The sequence below is a fragment of the Protopterus annectens genome, chromosome 2.part2, assembly GCF_019279795.1.
Source record: "Protopterus annectens isolate FY-2018-M chromosome 2.part2, PAN1.0, whole genome shotgun sequence".
Classification (NCBI taxonomy): Eukaryota; Metazoa; Chordata; order Ceratodontiformes; family Protopteridae; genus Protopterus; species Protopterus annectens.
Genome location: NC_056730.1, coordinates 155,206,693 through 155,227,832, shown reverse-complemented (window position 1 = coordinate 155,227,832; position 21,140 = coordinate 155,206,693). Strand labels below are relative to the sequence as shown.

At 42.4% G+C, this 21,140-nt stretch overlaps 1 protein-coding gene across 4 annotated transcripts in view; it reads left to right on the top strand.

Moving 5' to 3' along the window:
* DIMT1 (DIM1 rRNA methyltransferase and ribosome maturation factor) overlaps positions 1–21,140 on the top strand; it is a 624,336-nt gene that overhangs the window by 177,057 nt on the left and 426,139 nt on the right. For all 4 annotated transcript variants that reach the window (XM_044063822.1, XM_044063821.1, XM_044063820.1 and 1 more), the window contains one exon: positions 16,270–16,393. In XM_044063822.1, coding sequence (XP_043919757.1) covers positions 16,270–16,393 — 124 coding nt within the window. The remainder of the gene's footprint in view (positions 1–16,269; positions 16,394–21,140) is intronic.

Genomic DNA, 21,140 nt, shown 5'->3' with positions numbered 1-21,140 from the left:
AGGGTTCTTGTTTATAAAATCTAGGAATTGTTGTGCATATCCTGTGTTGGTGTTGTAGGTCCCCCAGTTAATGAAAGGGTAGTTAAGACTACCTGGGATAACAGCATTCTGCATACGGGATGCTAATCAATAATATTTAGGAGTCTTCTGTGGTTTTCTGAAATCATTGAGGTGGTTCTGTAGCACCCTGTGTTCTGATAGTTGATCTTATTTAAAGTGATGTGGCTCTCTATAAGCTCCAGTTGAAAGTCTGTAAGTGTGTTTTTTGAGGTGATGTAGTTTCCAGCAGCTATTGACGTGTCATTGTAGTTTCTATCAGGTCTAGATGAGTGGTTAGCACATAACCCAGGTATTGTGGGAGTGCTGTGTCATCACTTAAACCTAGTCTCTGTAATAGCACATACATGGATGTGCTACAAATGCAAAAGGGCCTCAAGGTCTGGCAGTTTGTTATTAAGACTTTTAACATTGTCAAGCTACCTTGATGTGGTCCTGTGGTTGGTTTGTTTTAGAGGTTAGATTGAAGGGACCATCATCTTGACCTTGCTTAAAAAAGGCACAATAGGGGCAGCCAAAGCTTTTTCCAATATGTGAAAGACTTGGAATTAAAAGTTCCAACCATCCTTGGTGAAGCAGGTACAGTTGTCAAGCAACTCGTCTTATACTGACACAGACTTGAACTCCTTGGAATGACACCAGATGTTTAGCCAGTTGTTAAAGCCATTCATATATTCTTTAAACCTCAGCACCATGTTTGGTGATGGAAGGATTCTATTCACTACTAGGGTTTTACTCGCATTTGTGACATGCATGTTAAGCCTAGTCATGTCTCCCTCTATATCAGTCAGGATTCTGTATGCCATGGTGTTTATCCTAGCTTGGGCCACTAATGTGCAATAATCATATATGTCGGGTTAGAGGGTCCAAGGATCCTGGTAAGGTCTCCAGTCTTGGCCCTGGAGCTCACTGGCATCCTGCTTTTGTTTAGTCTTTTGACTGTAGAATCCATGTGCTTAATTATGGAGTCACCAGTCACTGGTACATTTCTAACTGTTTGAAGATTGCTTTGGTGAAATTGGTCTAAGATGTGCTATTTCCTGGTGACTCTCAGCTGTGTTATCATTAATCAGTATTGCAGTGCTTAGTTTACACTAGCTCTTACAACTTCTAATCCACTGTGGCCTGGGCAAGGATTTTTTTAGTGCCTCAGCTTTGATAATTTAGTGTGCATATGTGCAGTATGTTGTGTAGGTTAATGATGTTCACAGGATGTGTTTGTCAGAGTATGGCCTTGAATTTTGCTAGGTACTTGCATCTCTCACAAGTAGGCAGTGACACATTAAGTAAAAGGTCATTATCTTTGAGCTGTCAGGCAGTTCTTGCAATGCCTGAGTATACCAAGTGCTACTGGGCTGACATCAAGAGGGTAGACTAATTGGCAGAACTTCCATTCTGGCCAATGGTTTAAGGTGTGAGAAGGAAGGATAAGAGACTGTAGTAGTGTTTTGTCTCCTGGATTAAAGTTTTACTTCTAGAAAATTATTAGACTTAGAGTAATTAAGGTTTGATTATGATGTTAACTGTATGCAGTTAGTACTCTAGTCTTCCCTAGCTGTAACGTTGATTTAATGGGTGTATAAAAAATTGATTTAGGATTAAAAAAAATTAGGTTCAAGTACCAATGTCAGGTAGGCAGTAAATCATTTTGTCTAATCTGGCTGTGAGATCAGCTTTAATTGTACAGTGATGTACCGCTGCTTAATTCTGTGATTTTAAAGCATTAACTAGTAGTTAGAGATAACTAGGGTTTGTAAGTAAGGATCTGAAACTGAGAGTTCCTGCATATGTCATATAACGCTTTGTGTGGCCATCTACACTCGAGATAAGAAGATAATTATAAGAACAAATAAGAAAGGAGCTAGAACTTCAGCCAGTAATGTCCACCTTTCTTAAACACTAGCAAATTATTCCTTGTCACAGAATAACTGATAATAGGTTCATAGGTTGATACTAGGCTATCTGCCCTAGGGCATTTACAAGCCTAGCCAGAGTGTGTTTGGCTTTCGCCACCCTTTTTAGATTAGTTGACTGTGCCTCTGTATAGTAGGTCACAGAAGATAGCCCATTTAAGGTTAGTTTACCGTGCCTCTGTCTAGCAGTGACACAGAAGAGATCCCAGGGGTAAATTTACGATCTCCCATCCAAACGTCAAGATTCTTTTTGAAGAGGGTCATTGAGAGGCTCTGTCTAACATGGATTGGGATTTTGTTCCAGAGTGAGGGGAACCTCTGGGATATGAATCTGTCCCTCCAGCATGTTGTATTTATTTCTGTGCTGAGGTTTAAGTCACTGGAGCGTGTAGCTCTGATGGATTTGGATTTCGTCAGGTGGAGCATGTCCATTAATTCTGGGTTGGACATGGCTTTATACGTCAGGCACAGGTCGCCTCTGAGTAGGCGGTAAGCAACTGAGTAGAGCTGGAGTTTCTTTAGCCTAACTTCGTAGGGCATCTATTTGAGTCCCGTGATCCTCTTGGTGAGGTACTTTTGGGGTCTTTCCAGTTGCAGCAGGTGTCTGGTAAGGTACATCTCAAATGGGGCATTGTATTCAATTACGTGCCTGATGAGTGATGAGTAGAGGGGCACAATGACCTCTCTTGATCTAGATGTGAACCCCTTCATGATAACATGGGCTATATAGAATGTCTTTCTAACCACTTTGGCAATGTGATTGTCAAAGGAGAGATTGCAATCTACTTGGGTCCCCAAATCCCTAATTACTTCTTCCGTACTTAATGGAAGACCACCTATGTGGTAATTTGTGGGCATTTTGTTTTTCCCAAAGGGGATGACTATGCCCTTTTTGGCATTTAGCTTTGGGCCATGGCTCTGGCACCAGTTATCCGTCTCTGTGAGACCTTTTTGGAGGATGCTTGTGTCAGCTGGCAAGTCGATTATGGCCCACAGTTTGCAGTCATCTGCAAACTTTGTCAGCCATAGTCCTCCTGTGTTAGCCTGTACCTAGGAGAAATATATACCGAACAAGAGAGGTCCCAGGACTGAGCCTTGTGGGACACCACTTGTAACTGGTTTAGAGTCTGACAATGGCACCTGCAGTTCTGACCATGTGGGTTCTATCACTAAGCCATTTTGCAGCCCATCTTGTGACATAGGGGTTGATATTTAAGTTGGTGAGCTTATTTATGATGCCCGAGTGGGGTATTGTGTCGAAGGCTTTTGCAAGGTCAAGGTAGGCTGTGTGGACTACCTTCCCTTCGTCTATGGCCTTGGTAACTGTTTCAAAGAAATCAACCAGGTTCAAGAGGTAATGACCTCATCATGGTTATACCCTGAACAGAAAAACAAATGAAACTGTATTTAATGTAAGATTGAAGGTAAAAGTGGGGGAAAAACTGGAAAATCACAGGGAAAACCCTTTGTGTAGTGGTATAGTTATGCTAGCTAACAAATTAACAAAGAAGAAACTCAGTGTAACAAAATGGAGGATCTGTTAATAAGTTAAAACAGCCAGGCAACTGTGGAATGCACAGTATAAGCTGTATTTGCTCAAAATGTAATTTAATTTAAAAAAAGTAATGATAAATGTCAAATCAGAGAGAGAACACTTGGATAAACTAGTGAGAGGTGCATTCTTCATAGGTTTATAGGTAGGTACTAGGATATTGGCCCTGTGGCCTATATAAGCCTAGCCAAAAAAGGTACACTGGCTTTCGCCACCCAAGAAAATTATTTTCCTGTGTCCTTGTCGAGCAGAGCCACATAAATGATCCCCGGGGTGAATTTCCTATTTCCCATCCAGTCATTAAGATTTTTCTTGGAGTGCTAATGAGGAGCTTTGTTTGATATAGATAAGTAGTCTGTTTATTGTGGTGACAAGGTTTAGGTCCCTAGAGCGTGTAGCTCAGAGGGATTCGGATTTCTTTAAGTGGAGCATGTCCAACAGCTCTGGGTTTGACTTAGCTTTGTATGTTGGGCAGAGATCGCCTCTGAGTAGGCGATATGCAATGGAGTAAAGCCGACGTTTTTTGAGACAGTCTGCGTAGAGCATCTGTTTGAGGCCGGTAATCCTCTTTGTGAGGTTTTTTTGCGACCTTTCCAGTTGTTGATGTCTTGTGAGGTACATACCAAAAGGGATGTTGTGCTCTATAATAGGTATAATGAGTGGCAAGGGTTGGGAGGGTGGGTGGCCGCTATTGGTTATAAGCTGCCTTACACACAAGGTGTGGGGTTTTCTCACAAGGGAGGGATGTAATTGGCTAAAATATGACCATAAGAACAGTTAGCTTAGTACTAACCTATGAACCTAAAAGATAAAAAAAAAAAACGAGTAGTGGGGAATAATGACCTCTTTTTTCTTTGATGAGAAACCTTTTGTGATGAGGTGTGCCACGTAGAAGGATTTTCTGACTACTGTGGCAATGCGATTATCAAAGGAGAGACTACTGTCCACCTGTGTCCCAAGGTCTCTTATCATACTTTTGGTGTTAAGTAGACTATTTCTATGTGTAGTTCATGGGTACAGAGTTTTTACCAAAGGGGATGACAATGCACTTTTTGGCATTGAGCTTGAGGCCATGGCTTTGACACTAGGCATCTGTCTCAGTGAGGCCCTTTTGTAGGATGTCCACATCGTTAGGAGTTTCGTTTATGGCTCCTAGTTTGCAGTCATCTGCGAACATTGTTGGCCAAAGACCACCTGTGTTAGCTGTACTTCAGTAAGTACATACTAAACAGGAGAGGACCCAGGACTGAACACTGTGGTACTCCACTTGTCACTGGTCTGAAGTCTGATTTGGAGTCTGCTACTTTCACAATGTGGGTTCTGTCATTGAGCCAGTTGGCAACCCATCTTGTGACATAGTGATTTATACCCAGTTTAGTAAGTTTATCTATAATTCTAGAGTGGGGGATGGTGTCGAAAGCCTTGGTGAGATCTAGATAGGCTGTGTGAACCATCTTACCCTCGTCTGTGGCTTTGGTAACTGCTTCAAAGAAGTCTATCAGGTTTAGGAGACATGATCTGCCTTTTACAAACCCGAACTGGGTGGGGTCCAGAGTTTGAAGATTACCAGTGTCTTTGTTTATAGGTTCCATGGTGATACATTCCATGGCCTTGCAGACCAGGCTTGTCAGGCTAATGGGGTGGTAGTTCCCAGGGTCTGTGGTGGCTCCTCCTTTGTGGAGTGGGATAACCGTCGCTGTGCGCCATTCAGTGGAGACAAAGCTTGAGGTGAGGCTATGATTGAACATAGTACTTAGGTGGGGTGTCAGTTCATTCTGTAGTTCGTGTAGAACGCAGCCTGGGATGTTGTCTTGTCCCGTGGATGCTGATGCTGTGTTCTTGGCTTTGGAGAGGGCTTTTTTTTTTCCTGTGCAGCCTTGATTACAGGAACTTTGCATTATTCTGGTATAGAGATGGGCCCTTTAAGGGGTGTTGTGGGGGTAAAGATAGCACTGAACCTATCTGCCAGGATGTTTGCAATATCAGTTGGTTCTGTATATTTAGTGCCATTGTGCTGTAACTCATAGCAGATCTGAGTGTTGCCATTGAGATTCTTGACATAGCTATAGAATGCTTTTTGGTTGTCTTTAGAATCAGTGGCAGTTTTGTTTTCGTAACTAGCTTTGGAGGATTTTATGAGGGATCTCAGCTTCTTACTGAGGTTGACTAGGGAGTTCCTCCAATCATGGGATTTTACTTTTTTGCAACAGTTTCTTTCTTCTGTTGTAGAGTTTGTTTATGGCAGGGGACCACCAGATTGGCTTCCTTTTTTTTGGAGGATATCATATTGGTTCTGTTAGGGATAGCACGATCAATGCACTCGTGTAAGTGCTTATAAAGTGCATTTGTATAGTCTGTTGTCCGTTTGCATGGATGTCATGAAGTTTGCCACTTCTGTCTTAAGAAGCGTGAAGTTGGCTTTGGAGAAATTTTTTACGGTGGGTTCCCTAATGGGGGGCTGGAGGAGGATGTGGATGTCTAGGGTGATTAGCTTGTGGTCGGATCTGACCAACGAGGAATTGACCATTGGTGTGGAACACCAGTCACCCATTTTGTTAATGACCAGGTCTAGGATATTGCTGCCTCTGGTGGGGGTGTGGATAAGTTGATCCAAGGCACTGGATTTTATGAATTCCAGAAAACGTTGCGCAAGTGTTGTCGAAAGCTTCTATGAACCTAAAGGAGTTGGTACTTGAGTAGTTTTCCCAGTTAATGGTGGGGTAGTTGAAATTGCCCATTATTAGGGTATTGGGTTGTATCCTAATATTTTCCAGTGTATCAAGAAATGAGGAGTGGGAATCTTGGGGCATGGTGGGGGATCTGTAGCAAGCTACAATTTGGATTGCGGTCTTGCCCATTGTTAGTCGCACTTGGATAATCTCAGATGCATTATGCTGAGCAACTAGCCTGGAGGTGTGGATATCCTTAATGAATATGGACACGCCTCCACCTTTAGCCTTTCTGTCCAGGTTAGGTGGCCGAAAGGTGTGGTATGAATTATAGCCTGGTAATGCAGGGGTGCTCTCTGGAGCCTTGAACCAGGTCTCTGTCACTGCACAGATGTTGATGTTCTCTATTTTAAGGAGTGCCTCGAGTGAGTGCATTTTGAGGTTTAGACTTCTAGCATTGAGTAGCATTACCTTCCGATTTTGCTTGTACCTGTAAAGGTGGTGAATTTGTCATTTGAACCTTGCCTAAACTAATAGCCTGTTGACTGTTTAAGATACAAAGCAATCACTTTAGAGAAAAAAAAACTGCAAAAAAGTTATAAAAATTGCTAAAATAAATAATTAAATACAGAAAATACCAAAATGCAATAAAATAAGTATTTTCCATTTTTATTGTTAACTTTAAGCTAGGAAACTTTAGAACAACTCTAAACATATGTGCTTCCAGCTCAGCTTTTCTGAAGTCTAGGAATAAGATTTCCAATATCAAAGTTAGTATATTTAGAGCTGCAGGGATGTGTGGGTGTGCAGGGGGCTTGTCCCCTGCAAAAACACTGTTTTTATTATTTATTTAACATTTGTTTACTGGGAGAGTCCAACTGGAACAGACCCCTTTTCAGCGGAGGCTCATGAAAAAACACTGCAGACGCATGATTTTAGGATTGTGGGAGGAAACCCATGCAAATGCAGGGAGGACATGCAGACTCTTCACAAAAGTCACCCGAGCCGAAAATCGAACAGAACCTTCTGCTGTGAGGTGACAATGCTAACTGCTGCATCACTGCGTTGCCCTGGTGTTTTGCTATAGGGTAAAGTAAGATTGTAAAATAGTGCAGTTATATTTGTCTTTACTGCAGTGTTGTGTGATCTTAGTGTTGGTATATTTAGATATGTGGGTGTGTCTGTCTACATATGGGCTTGCTTCCCTTAAGTGTTTTTTTATATATTTGGCTCAGGCAGTCCATATTTTTTGGCGGGGAATGGTTTCTGGCAATCTTCTTTCATTAAAGTGATATACTGATATAAAAGCAATCCAGTTCACTGTTGTACATAATTAGTCTTATTTCCAACCAGCCTGTCAGTCGATGTTATGTTTTTGTTTCCATCTGGCAACTAGCCAATTCCACCATTCAATTAAGCAGCTGGTGTAAAACCTCAAACGTTAAAACATTTTGAAATAAATAGTGATTTTTAAATTTAGTTCAGTCTTTCACGTGTTTTTGACTTTGACACCAGTTTGCAATGACTGGTGTCAGCTGCCATCTGCTTCATACATCTACATCCATTCATCAGCCAATACCAGAATTATATTATTCTCCTTATCAGTGTTTCCTTGATTGAACAACCCAAAACTACCTTCCTCATAAAGGAAATTTTTATTAATTCCAGTGGCTTTGCTTCTGCGGGTTATCACTCTTCTTCTTCTTCTTTCGGCTTTTCCTGGTTAGGGGTCACCACAGCGGATCACCTGTTCGCTCATGATTGGCAGTGGAGTTTTATGGTGCCGAGTTGCCATCCTGGCACCCAACCTTCCACAGAAGGCACACACATGCACACACTCATACCTAGGGCCAGTTTAGTGTGTCCAATCCAATGTTTGGGATGTGGGAGGAAACCGGAGCACCCAGAGGAAAACCCACGCAACCACAGGTAGGACATGCAAACTCCGCACTGAAGGCACCCCAGCTGAGGATCGAACAGGAGAGCCTCTTGCTGTGAGGTGGCAACGCTAACCGCTGCACCACCATGGCCGCCCTTCTGCGGGTTATCACTCTATTTTGTTTATTAACAGAACTTCTCCAAGATGCTTTAAAGTTTATTTTTAAATACAGGGAGTCTTCTGATAAACATTCCTAGTCATCCCTGAAATTTATGACACTATCTCTGTGTTAATTGAACCAGTACTTCTACACTTAATACCATCCATGTTCTTAAAATGCATCCATTCTTTGTCTTACAAACAGTTTTCAAGTGTTCATTTTAAATAACTCTGCAAAAGAGCCACATAACTAATCTACTTAATTAGTATATAATCAGATATTGTGATAAAGTGATTACAGATCATAGAATCTAGTCATATTGTTTAGATAATGAACGTTTTTCAAAATAAGCAAAACCTTCTGTATTAAGATTCATACATTACTATGGAACCCAACATGTTGTGCATGACTTGAAGATCTAAAAGAAATCCACTGTTGCCATCAGATAGACAGGTGTCCTAAGTAATTGCAATCGACAAAGAAAAGAAGGTCTTTTTCATACAGCCCATGCATCATTTAAAGGGTTTAAAAGTGTTAAATTTTATTTTATTTACTTCTTCACTTGAGACATGAAGAGCTTTGCATACTGTGTTTTTTCAAATGTTTGCAAAAGTCCATTTGCAATAAGTTACAGTTTAGAGGAACACTGAATCCACTGTCTTGAGCTATTAGTGCGGTTTCCCAACTGTGGTTGTAGTGTTGCTTACTCAATCCAAAAGGTGAAGCAATGTAACAAAAAATGTTGGTGCTTCAATGGAGTACAAAATCAAATAAAAAATAAAAGTACAGAGATTTTAACTTTGTGAAAGCAGTCATAAATGTTAATGTTTTGAAAATGTAAACAGACGTAATGGTTAAGTAAGGCAATATATGACTTGCTTATAATTACTTCTGATCTGGTGGTTTTTTTTGTGGATTCAGTCGGGTGAAAATGCCTGTAAAATGCATTTGCTGTCTGCTCCCTTCAACAAGTTCGAAATATCAGATCTGATGTTGTAAATCTTTGTTTATTCATTACAGATAGGACCTTGGTTCCTTCCTCAGAACCGATTCGGCCATTTCCCAGCTCGTGCAAGCCAAAAACTCCCAGCTAAGAACCTATCCACAATGCCCCTCTCCTGGTTACTCCAGATCTCGTTTGCCACGTTCCTAGTCAGACGTGTTAGCCATCTCTCTCAAAGCTAAGTAGACAATTGTTAATTTTATGACAGTTTTTCTTCAAAATTACTACATTTTTAGTCAAGTTAGCCTTTTCTCATTGTTGCCTATAACCTAAGCCTATTCCCTACCCTTTTCCTTGGTAATTTAATTTTTTACCTTTTTTGGTACTGTCCCTCTCTCCTGTCTTTGACAGGCCTTCCCTTTTTACTAGTGGTATTCTTTAAAATAACATCACTGGTATTTTCTCCCTTATTTTTTCTATAGGATAGCAGTTACCTTACCATGTCAGACAAAGCTAAGTTGGGATTTAAACAGTGTGACAAGTGTGGATGTAAGATGCCTAACTCAGATACACATGTCCATTGTGTCTACTGTTTGGGCGTGGATCATATTAAAGCTGACTGTGACATTTGTGCTCGTTTTAGTAATTGGACAGTAGCAGATTGTAAGAATAAACTTATTTTAAAAGGTTTACTCAAGACACCTTTCTCGGAGACTCTATCTGGTCAGAGGTCTCACCCCCTCCTAAGACCAAAAAACATAAGGAAAAACGGAGTCACTCGGTTCCTGCATCTCCGTCCGTTACAGAACCAAGTCAACTCCATGCTTCAACGGCGCCCTCGATGCAGACCTCTTCGGCACCAGGTTCTGTGTCCTCTCCCTCGGTGCAGACCATGATATCCACTCTTATTTTGGTTCCAACCACGGCACGACTGACTTCGGTGCTGTCCTTGGTTCCCACATTGGCTCCCATGACTATACATGCCTCGGCAGCATCCTCAACCATGGTGTCGACAGTTTCTTTGGCTCCATGGGCTCCGATGACTGCACATACCTTGGCATGATCCCCGGCCACGGTGCCGACAGTTTCTTCAGCTCCATTGGCTCCAAAACTTGAATACCTGCCAAGGACAAGATATTCTCCAATTTACGACTCTTTTTTTGGGGCAGAGATTTAGCCCCTTTTTAGAAAGACCTTATTCCCCTTCAGCAACTTCCTTTAGATCCACTAGGAGTTTTTCTGAACTAGACCTAGTGCGGGTTGTGGACCAGCTTCTGGCAGCTAGGGGATTGCCCACTCCAGCTAGACCTTCTGTCCCTACTGGCTCGGAATCTTTTACCACATCTTCCCCTGTTTATCCTCCTCCAGCATCCACCCTGCTCTCAGTACCGATGTCTGCTTCGGTACATACCATCTCTGCTCCGATAGCAGTGTTTCCCCTTTCGGCACCGACCATCCTTTCTCTGAGTGGTGCTTGGACCATCCGTACCTTGGTACCTAGTCCAGCGCCTATTTTCTCGCTGGCACCGTCTGTGTCCACAGTTACGACGGCTTCCAGCTCTCTCGGAATTCCTCAACTGGAGGTGGGCTCTTCGGGGTGGGGTGTGACCTGGTTCCGATGTTCCCCCTCCCGGTTCCGGGCTCCCATCCTTCCTTGAGTGAGCCTGCTGTACAGGTGATGGAAATGGTTCTTCATTCCGAAGGCTCACAGTCAGCACCAATGACATCAGTATCAGAAACTTCCCCTAGCATGCACCTCTCCCAATCCGCTGTGTCTGGTCCCCGGGCATGGGAGTCACAAGAACCCCCTTTGAAGGGAACCCCTTCTCCAGAGTCCTTCTCAGAAGATCCCACTGGAGCCACCCCGGAAGAAACGGTGCAAGAGGAAGCACCTTTATTCCCTGGAGGAATCTATCACAGAAGACACTGATTGTAATGAGGGGGAAGGGTCCCCATGTTCTCCCCCAGATGACGTTTCATTCGGAGACATTCTCGAAATCCTCAAACCTCGTGTGGAATGGAAGTCCTCTAACCCTTCTGAGGAATCGGTGTTCCTGCAGGCCTTCCGTGCCTGGCCATTTACTTCCTGGGTTACCCCACCAGCAGATGACATTGTTAAACTAATTGTGCAGGCCCCGGACAACGTAGAACCTGTCCCCCGAAGGCCAGACAAAATTTTATCTACACCAGAAGACCAGCCCCACTGGTCCAAGTAGTTGACAGTTGATTCTATGGTCGTGGTGGTGGCCACCAAGAGGGAACTAACAGAAGATAGTTCCACTGTCCATCCTCCAAACAGGGAGTCCTGGACTATGGACAGACTAGGGAAGTGGACCTATGCTTTAGCGACCTTCGCCGTTTGGTCACTGAACTATGTGACACACTTTACTTGCCTCAAAAGAGACCTAATTTCCAAAATGTCTTCTTCTTTGGTGGGGGTACTGCCTGATGAGGTGTGTGACACTGTCGCCTCGCAGCTAGCTACCCTTGAATCCATCTCAAACTCCTCAATGCAGTTGATATCTCACACCACGGAGGGGGCAGCTCGAGCTGCCACATCTGTTGTTGTCATGAGACACAATGCTTGGATGTGGTTGTGTGACTTCGCAGACCACTTTAAATCTTCCTTTGTCAATGCATCTGTTGATGTATCTGCACTTTTTGGACCCAAGGTACAAGACACACTTGCACGTAGTGACAAAGACGGAAAGACCTTGTCTGCTGTGCGCATACGCTTTTCCAGCCCCCAGAGGTCCTACTCCAGGAACCAGAAGGGAGGGAAGATGTGGTTTAAGAAATCCCAAGGATCCTTTCGTGACACTCATGGTGAACGATCCCCCTGGGGCGGAGGGGGCAACTCATATGGAAGATGCCCCTTTTGGGGTAGAGGGGGTCCGTGTAACCAGGGCACCAGAAATTCTTTCTCCGGCAGACCGTACCAACGCTCCTGAGCAGTGGCCCGATTGCTTTCCTCTGGAAGCAGTCAGGGTAATTTTTCTCTGCATCTACCAGCCTGGCATCTTATTACTACCGATATTTGTGTGCAGAGAATAATATCTAGTGGTTACCAAATACCATTCGGTTTAACTCCCAGATCCGTCAAACGAATCCCCGATGTACCACCCAATCAGAGGGAATTACCAGCCTTAGAAATAGAAAAGCTGCTAAGAAAGAGTCATCCAACCAGTCCCACTAGACCAGACAGGATCCGAGTTTTACTCGAGGTTCTTTTTAGTGCCAAAAAAGACAGGGGACTGGAGACCAATCCTGGATCTCAGCCTACTGAACAAATTTATCAAACCTCAAAAATTCCAGATGGTCACAGTACAGTCCATTCTACCCTTCCTAGGGAGGGACAATTAGATGTGCTCTATAGACCTCCAGGATGTGTACTACCACATAAAGATAGATCACCGCTCCTGGAGGTTTCTCCGCCTGCGGCTGGGAGCCAATCACTACCAGCTCAGGGCACTGCCATTCGTCTCTCGGCAGCCCCCTGAGTGTTCACCAAATGTATGGCAGTTATGGTAGCTCATCTTCGACTACAAGGATTCCAGGTGTTTCTCAATCTAGATGACTGGCTCCTTACCACGCCAACCAGGAATCTCCTAGTCCACAGCTTCTCTTACACTCAGGGTCTCACTGTCTGCTTGGGGATTACAATCAACAAAGACAAATCTCAGATGTCCCCAATGAAGATACTGGAATTTATTGGAGCGGTCTTTGACACAACATCCTGTCAAGCTTCTCTCCCCCCCTCACAGGCTTTTGAAAATAAGACACCAAATCCAAGACCTTCTTTCTCACACATATGTACCAGCATGTCTTGTACTGCAACTCTTGGGCTCCATGGCAGCTGCCATTACGTTAGTACCACTGGCGAGACTGCACATGAGAATCCTGCAGTAGCTCCTTTCCGCACAATGGTCTTTGTTAACCCACCCACTCAACACGCCTTACAAACCGTTGCAAGGAAGAAATGCTATAGTGGATGAAGCCACAAACAAATCTTTGGTGTCGACCGTTCTGTCTTCCCCAACCCATGGCCACGATGACCACGGACGCTTCACTGTTGGGGGGGGGGCATTTCCAGGGAAAGACTGTCCAAGGCACCTGGACCCCCATCGAGGCAAACTTACAAATAAATGTCCTGGAACTGAGGGCAGTTCTCTTAGCATTACAAGCATTCCATGCATCCCTACCCTCGGGGACCATTGCATTTCAGTCAGACAACATGTCAGTCATCTGGTATATCAACAAGCATGGCGGAACCAGATCTTACCCCCTGTGTCGGGAAGCCATGAGGATTTGGCACTGGGCGATAGCTTCCAATTGCTTTCTTATAGCAACGTACATTCCTGGGAGTTCCAACCTTATTGCGGACAGTCTGAGCAGGAACATCCTGATGTCTCACGAGTGGTCCTTCAACCCTGTAATAGCAGATCAGATCTTCTAACATTGGGGCAAGCCTTGCTGCGACCTGTTTACTTCCCCACTAAGCTACAAATGCAGAAGCTATTTTGCCTTGCTCCCCCCTGAGGGGGAACCACCGAGGAACTTTCTAATGCACGATTGGCCCCTGGGACTTCTGTATGCCTTTCGCCCGTTTCCCCTCATTCCAAAATTTCTCCAGAAAGCTCAGAGGTTGAAAAGCAACGTGATCCTCATTGCTCCCTACTGGCCACGTCAAGTCTGGTTCCCTTTTCTATGGTCTCATCTGATTTACAGCCCTTGGATCCTGGATCCTGGATCATTCCCAGGACCTGTCATCTCATCCTCAGGGACTGATTCATTCGAACCTGCACAGTCTCCAGCTTTCATCTTGGTTCCTCCACTTCCAGTGATTGCCAAGCTGCCTGACATCCCATCTCCTGTTCATGAAATTCTTCTGGCCTCACACAAACCTTCCACTAGAAAGGTTTATTCTCCATTTGGGCCAAATACCAGAACTTAGACCCTTTCTCTATGCCTATTTAAAAGATCCTACAATACCGGACTACTCTTTTACATGCAGGAGCCTCAACTTCAATTTTTTGTCATGGAAGACCATACTTCTAGTAGCACTCACCTCAGCGAGAAGAGTATCTGAGCTGCAGGCCTCGAGTGTCAAGAGTCCTTACTTGATCTTTCACACGGATAGGGTGTCCCTTCGTACTGACCCTTCTTTCTTGCTCAAGGTCATTTCTGGCTTTTCCATTAACCAATCTATTGACCTGCCAGTTTTCTTTCCAAGGCATTCTAATAGAGGGGAGTACCTTTTGCACATCCTTGATGTGCACTGGCAGTAGTTGTTATTTGGACAGAACTAAATCTTTCAGGAAAACAGACCAATTGTTTGTGGCCTTTGCAGGACCCAGATTGGGTAAACTTGTTAATAGATTCGTACTAAGCTAACTGCCCTTGTGGGCCATTTTGAATCCTAGCCAGTTACCCCATGTGAGAATTGAACCCTGTACCCTGTGTCTGTAAGGTAAACACCATAACCATTATGCCAACCTCCCACGCTTCCAAAGTGACTTTATCCTCTTAGCTTAGAAACTTCATTACCTTTATCTACTGACAGAATAAGCTATCCTTACCTTCCAGAATAAAGGCTCATTCTACCAGATCTATGGCTACTTCTGCAGTTTTTCATTCCAAAGCCTCTATGGATGACATATGTGCAGCAGCCACTTGAGCAAGACCTCATACCTTTATATCTCATTACAAATTGGATTTGGCATCCAGGGGACGAGCATCTTTTGGTTCTATGGTGCTTAGGAATATCCTTCCTTAGGGCCACTCAGGACTGAAGTAGCTGGGGACTCGGTCCTATCTGTAATGAATAAACAAAGATTTACAACATCAGATAAAGAAGTTATGTCTTACCAGAACGTTCCATCTGTGTTGTAGATCTTTGTTCATTCATTACTTCCCGCCCTCCTTCCCCCTGCCTGGACACCTGGTGGACTTTAGGAACTCCTGGTTAAGGTATTTTCTCAGACAGAGCCTCCTACTATTTTTTTCTATTACTACATCTTTTATCTAGGGCAGGCAAACTTGATCTGGAGTAACTAGGTGAGGGGCGTTGTGGGTAGGGTTTTAGCTTAGAGTTTTTGGCTTGCGCAAGCTGGGAAATGGCCGTATCGGTTCCGAGGAAGGAACCGAGGTCCTATCTGTAATGAATGAACAAAGATCTACAATACAGATGGAACGTTATGGTAAGACATAACTTCTTTTTTAAGTGCCAAAAGCACCTTATGGTGTTAATGCTAGATAATTCTAACACTCTTGTTTTATCTGTACTGGTTTGAAGAGTATGCTTTGTCAAAATATCCACATAAAGAACACACTAAGCTGCTTTACTGAAGGCTGGCATTACCCCAGGTCATATGACTCACTATACATTTTAGTTGCAGCTTTTTTAAAGGGATGCTAACAAGCTCTCATATTTCTGTATGTGACAGTACAATTTTCTCAGCTTGCTTCACAGGTGAATTCTACCATTTGGTAGTAGCAAGCAGGATTAACCTTTCTTTCTTCAGTCTTCTTTAGGGAATGATGCATTTCAGTACCATCAACAGCTGAATAAGCTGTTCTCTGCAGGAGGTCACATTGAATTTTTCTGCTGAAGCTCACGTTTTAGATTGTTGGTTTGTCATTTGGTTTTGCTTTAGCATTATACTTTTAACATAGCAGCATTGGTTGGTAAGCAGCAAACAGTTAAAATCAGTGTTTGCAAGCAGAAGTGGACCATTCGTGTCCAGCCTGTTCTTGGGAACACCCTGTGAGTTTATTTTTTAGGAGCAATTCCTGCTTTCTTTCCTTTTTGTTTCTCATTTTCTTTGATGTTTTATCTGTTTAATGTTTAACGTCATCTCTACACATTTGTGTTACTATTCTTCCCATTATGTGTATGCACATGACTTATTTTTGCCTCATATTGGTCTTGGACTGTTGTAACTGCTGGCCTCAGTCATGTCTCAGAGATAGTATAGTGAGCATGATAAATTCCATTAGTTTTCTGGGTAATATCGCTATGGGTAAAATTATTTTATTACTGACATTCTGTCCTGTGGCACAAATTTAATGAGTGCTTTTTTTTTTTATCCCCAAGGTGTGCTGTTTTGATGTTTCAGAGAGAATTTGCTCTTCGTCTTGTTGCTAAACCAGGAGATAAACTGTATTGCCGATTGTCTATTAACACTCAGCTTTTGGCACGTGTGGACCACCTGATGAAAGTAGGTTAAGTTGCATGCACAGTTTAATGCTAAATGGGTTGTAGCTCTTTGTTTTGAAAGATTTGTCAATGAAGAATCAGTTGTAATAGTTAATTTTGTGGTATTGAATGGTCCTTGTGTATGTTGGAAGCTAAATTAGTAATTCCAGACATTATTGGAATACTCCTGATATAAAGATCACTAGTTATAAATATATTTAACTTTACCTTCATTTTCATTTTTTTCTTGCCTCACTCTGGGATGAAAAGAGGCATGGATGTTATTTTCAGAATCTTATAAAAAAAAAAGCTGGTGCTGTTGAAAATGTAGTGTTTACCATTTTTTATGCAAAAGCGCAACAGATTGTTGATTATTTTGAGTTTGATATGTTGACCGTGACCTTACCTGTTTTCATCATAATGATCACTGTTGTAGTAGCCTTAGCTATATGGGTTATATCCTGCCAAGGATATAACTGCTGGTCAGCTTCCAAAGCATTAGGGCACCTTCCACATTTCTAAACTATCAGGCAGCTTGAGCTAAGCTGACCAAAAGACTGGATTAGGCTCCAAGACTTTCTGAGCTTCACTACTGCCAAAAAGTATGCTCCTCTGAGGCTTTCAAGGATTGATGGTTGTCTTGTGCTGTTTCTTTGCTAGGCAGAAAGGTTCCCTTTGGGGGAAAAAACTTCCACTCAGTTTTTGTTTATTATTAATATTTTCTTTTTTCAGGAAAGTTATTTTAAGGAGTTTGTGTTTTAAAGGACTGTCACAAGACTGTACAGTTATTTTAAACAGGAACACTCTCTTTCCTGTCAGTTTAAAAGTTGTATAAAGTGAATGAAAAATATTTTTCTGTTGGGAAATTGTGTTTATTTTACTTTTTGGGGCGGGCAGAGTGTTTTAAAGTTCTTTTTACAATGTTTGTCTTTGAAAAAAAAAAAAACACTTCTAAATTTTACTAGCATTTGCTGATTGATTTCTTTGGGAAAGAGGCAAATATTTCATCTTGACCATGAAACAATCTTTTGGTCCCATGGTAAGTCCTTCCTCCAGCCACAGAACATTAAGCAAACAGCCTGTGCCATCTCAGCAGGCTAGCAGTTTGCCTCAGCTGCAGGTAGGTGACTCTGCTGTGGCAGTTACTTGTACCTTGGACTACTCATCATTTACCCCAAACCCCTATGGTGTAGCACCTACAGCCACTATGGACCAGGGGTTAGACGCATCCTCTGCGGATGTTGGAGTCCCCTTAGTGGACAAGGAAGGGCCACTCTTGTCAGTACTGGGAGAGGAAACAGGGAAGGATTCTCTGTTGTGTCAGAATGTCATGCCCATCCTTGTGGAAACTGCTGCTGCTGTTAATAACATTGTTATTCCCAGTTTTCCTGTCAAAAAGAAACAGAAAACTAAACATGTATCTACTTTTCTTCAAATTTCCTTAGAAAGGAATAGTTTAAAATCTCTAGCCGAAGGTTTAATTTGGGCTATTGATCCTTCTTGTAAAGTAGTCTCTAGTAAAAGGAAAAAGGGATACTTCCTTTCCTGAAGAGATTCAAGATTTTGAATCTGGACAGGAAGATGAAGGGACAGATGCAGGGTTTTCTCCTCAGATTTCTCTGATCCAGACTCAGGGGAGAGCTCAGTTTCAGACTGTCTCTATGGGAAGCTCTGTTTCTCTGAGACTACTTCTAGAATGTACCACTGTTTTCACTGGGGGAACACTGAGGTTTCTCAGTTCCTCAGAAAATGCTATGAACTGTTACTGAAGGAATTTCTATAAGCTGCACACATTCCTCCAGTTTTGGAAGGATGTGTGTATTACTACCTGCAATTTCCATGACAGTCAGCCTGCTGCCCCTAAAAAAGGCAGATATAAAGTTCCTCAGTTTTTCAAGTTTTTATGTGCCCTTCCCAAACATGATCAAGTAGCTGTAGCTTTAGTTAATTCTTCTGCCGTTAAACACTTGGCTAATTCAACCCTACTCCTTCTAACAAAGATGGGAAAATTATTGTTAAGTTTGGGGGAAAGTGTATGCTCTGCAACGTTAGTTTTCAGAATTTTGAATTCTTAAGTTTGTTCTCAATGTGAAAGTATGAGGAATGTTTTATCTGCACTGTCTTTTGTTGAGGAAAATCTGTTTTAAATAAGTAAATGTCTTAATTGTTCATGTCACTACTCATTGTTTACAGTGTGTATATGACTCTTTTGATACTTCTTCAAGGGTTATGGATGCTGGTACAGTTTTGAGGAGGTTTGCATGGCTGCATTCTCAGAACCTCCCAGATGAGATTTTAAATTCTCCATTGGATAGAGATTTAGTTGTTGGCCTGTCTTTTGTAGAGGTGATAGAAAGTGTGATGAAAGTGTTAAGCTGATACAAGGAATTTCTGTAATTGATCAGCCTTCCTTTTCCAGGTTTTCCGATGGATTCTATTAATTCCTCATCCAGTCTTAGTAAAAAACAAAATAAACAGTCTCAAAATACAGTTAAACAGATGTTTAAGAAGAAATGGTAAGGGGTTCCAAGAAAAATTCTGACAACGTCCAAAATAAAGGACAGTCCAATAAGTCAGAATGACTATTTGAGGGACATTGTTCTCCCCTCCCACCCTGCCAGCCCTGTTTTTTTTTTCTTCCAGAAAGTCTGAATCTCCATATTTCTTTTCGGCAACAGATAGTTTCAGACAAATGAGTTATGAAGACCATTCCTCACGATTACAGATGGCAATGGAAGGAAATTCCTCCTCTCCAGTGTGTAATTCCTCATCCTGCAGACCAGACTCTTTTGTTTCCACCTGTTCTTCATCACATGCTGTCCCAGGGAGTGATAGAACCAGGTCCCCCTTCCCAGGTTGGGAACTGTTTTTATTTAAGGTTTCTAATGCTAAAGAAAATACTTGGAGACCAGTTCTAGAACTTTTTTTTTTAGTAAACCTGTTTGTGATAGTCCTTAAATTAAACATGATATAATTTCACAGCCTGCTACCTATTCTTCCTCATTCATGTTTCCTTGTAACATTACATTCCTACTCATCCAGACTTCAGGCATTTCTTAAGATTTTGTCTCTGAATCATCAGTTCTTTGCCATATCCTTTGGGCTATCCACTGCAGCAAGAGTTTTCACAAAGTATATAGCTCCAGTTATAACTCATTGCAGGCTACAGGGTATCTACATTTTTTCATATTTAGATTACTTGCTTTTCTTTGCAGTCTTTTTCAAAAGTATCAGGAATCTCAGTCATGAGTGAGAGATCTTTTACACAAGCTGGGTTTCCAATAGAACATTCAAAAGTATTTCTTGAATCCTTCTCATAAGATGTGTTTATGGGATGTAAGCTATACACCACAATTCAAAGAGCTTTTCTTCCACAGGAAAAAAATAGATCTATTTCTGGGGGTTTACACTCGGACTTCAGTCACTATGAGGGAATATCTTAGGATTTTAGGTGTCATGGCATCTCTGATTCTCATGTTACCACTGTCAAGACTCCACATGAAAAAGATGCAGAGGTATGTAAAGTCTGTTTAATTCTAGCACAATAACCCTAATTTTTTCAGGTCCTAGTGCTGGGGTTTCTCAGAAGGGAAATCACTTGGTAGAGATAACAGGTCTCCCTAAATCCAGGTCTCCCCTTCTGCCTGTCTGTTCCAAAGCAGTTGGTCACCACAGTCGCCTCAGGCTTTGCTTTTGGTGAGCAGTTTCAGGAGGGATAAAAATGCAAGTTGTGTGCAACACCCAATGACAGATGCAAGTATATAAATATAAAAGAGATGCTTGCCCTGATCAAGACACTCTACACTCGAAATCATCTTTGGTCCCCAGGACGTCAAGTTGTTAAAAACAGTGCCACAGTCATGTGGTACATCAGCAAGTGAGGGGAAACCAGGTTGCACCCCACCCCACCCCATGCAAATTAGCCATCTTAGTTTGGGATGTAGCTTCGCAGCAAAGTCTCACTCTATAGGCATTCTACTTTCTGGCAGAGCAAATTTCCGGCATAGACAAGCTGAGCAGGACAAGAGCAAACCTTCATGAATGGAAACTAGATCAGGGGGTCTTCCAAGATTTGATCCATCTGTGGGGGGTTCCTCAAGTATAGACCTCTTTGCCTTCTTTCAGAACAATCAGCTGACAATATTTCAACCAGCACTGCATGCAAGAAGGTGTGGATGACACATGCATTTTCTTTTCCTTGCACAGGAATGTTCCTGTGTGCTTTTCCATCTTATCTACTAATATCCAGGATACTTCTGAAGATTCAGAAGGAATTCCCCAAGATCGTTCCTTCCTCACAGACTGGATCTGCTAACATAAAAACAGGGCTGTTTGATACATCCTAGCACCCATCATCTTAGACTGACTGCCTGGACGATAGGGTTTTAATTCCCTTTAGGTACCTGTTTACTAAAAATGTTCAGCAGGTACTAATGGAGGCAAGAAAGCCAGTGCTAGAAAATCATATATTAGTAAATTGAAAAGGTTTTCTGGTCGGTGCAAACAACATAATCAGCACCCATTCAGGGCTAGTTGTTCTCTGTTTTTACAATGTTTGTGAGTTACCCGCCTAGGCTCATTTATGGGCCATTTCAGTATGTCTGCTCATGGATCCTTCTCTTTGAAAGAGGTTTGATAAAAAATACCTCCAAGAAAACCGGTGTCCTCTCCTTGGGATCTTAATTTTGTGTTAGAGAGTCTAACACTTGCTCTGTTTGAATCTGCTAACCTGGCTGAAGTTCTTAACATGGAAAACAGTTTTACTGACT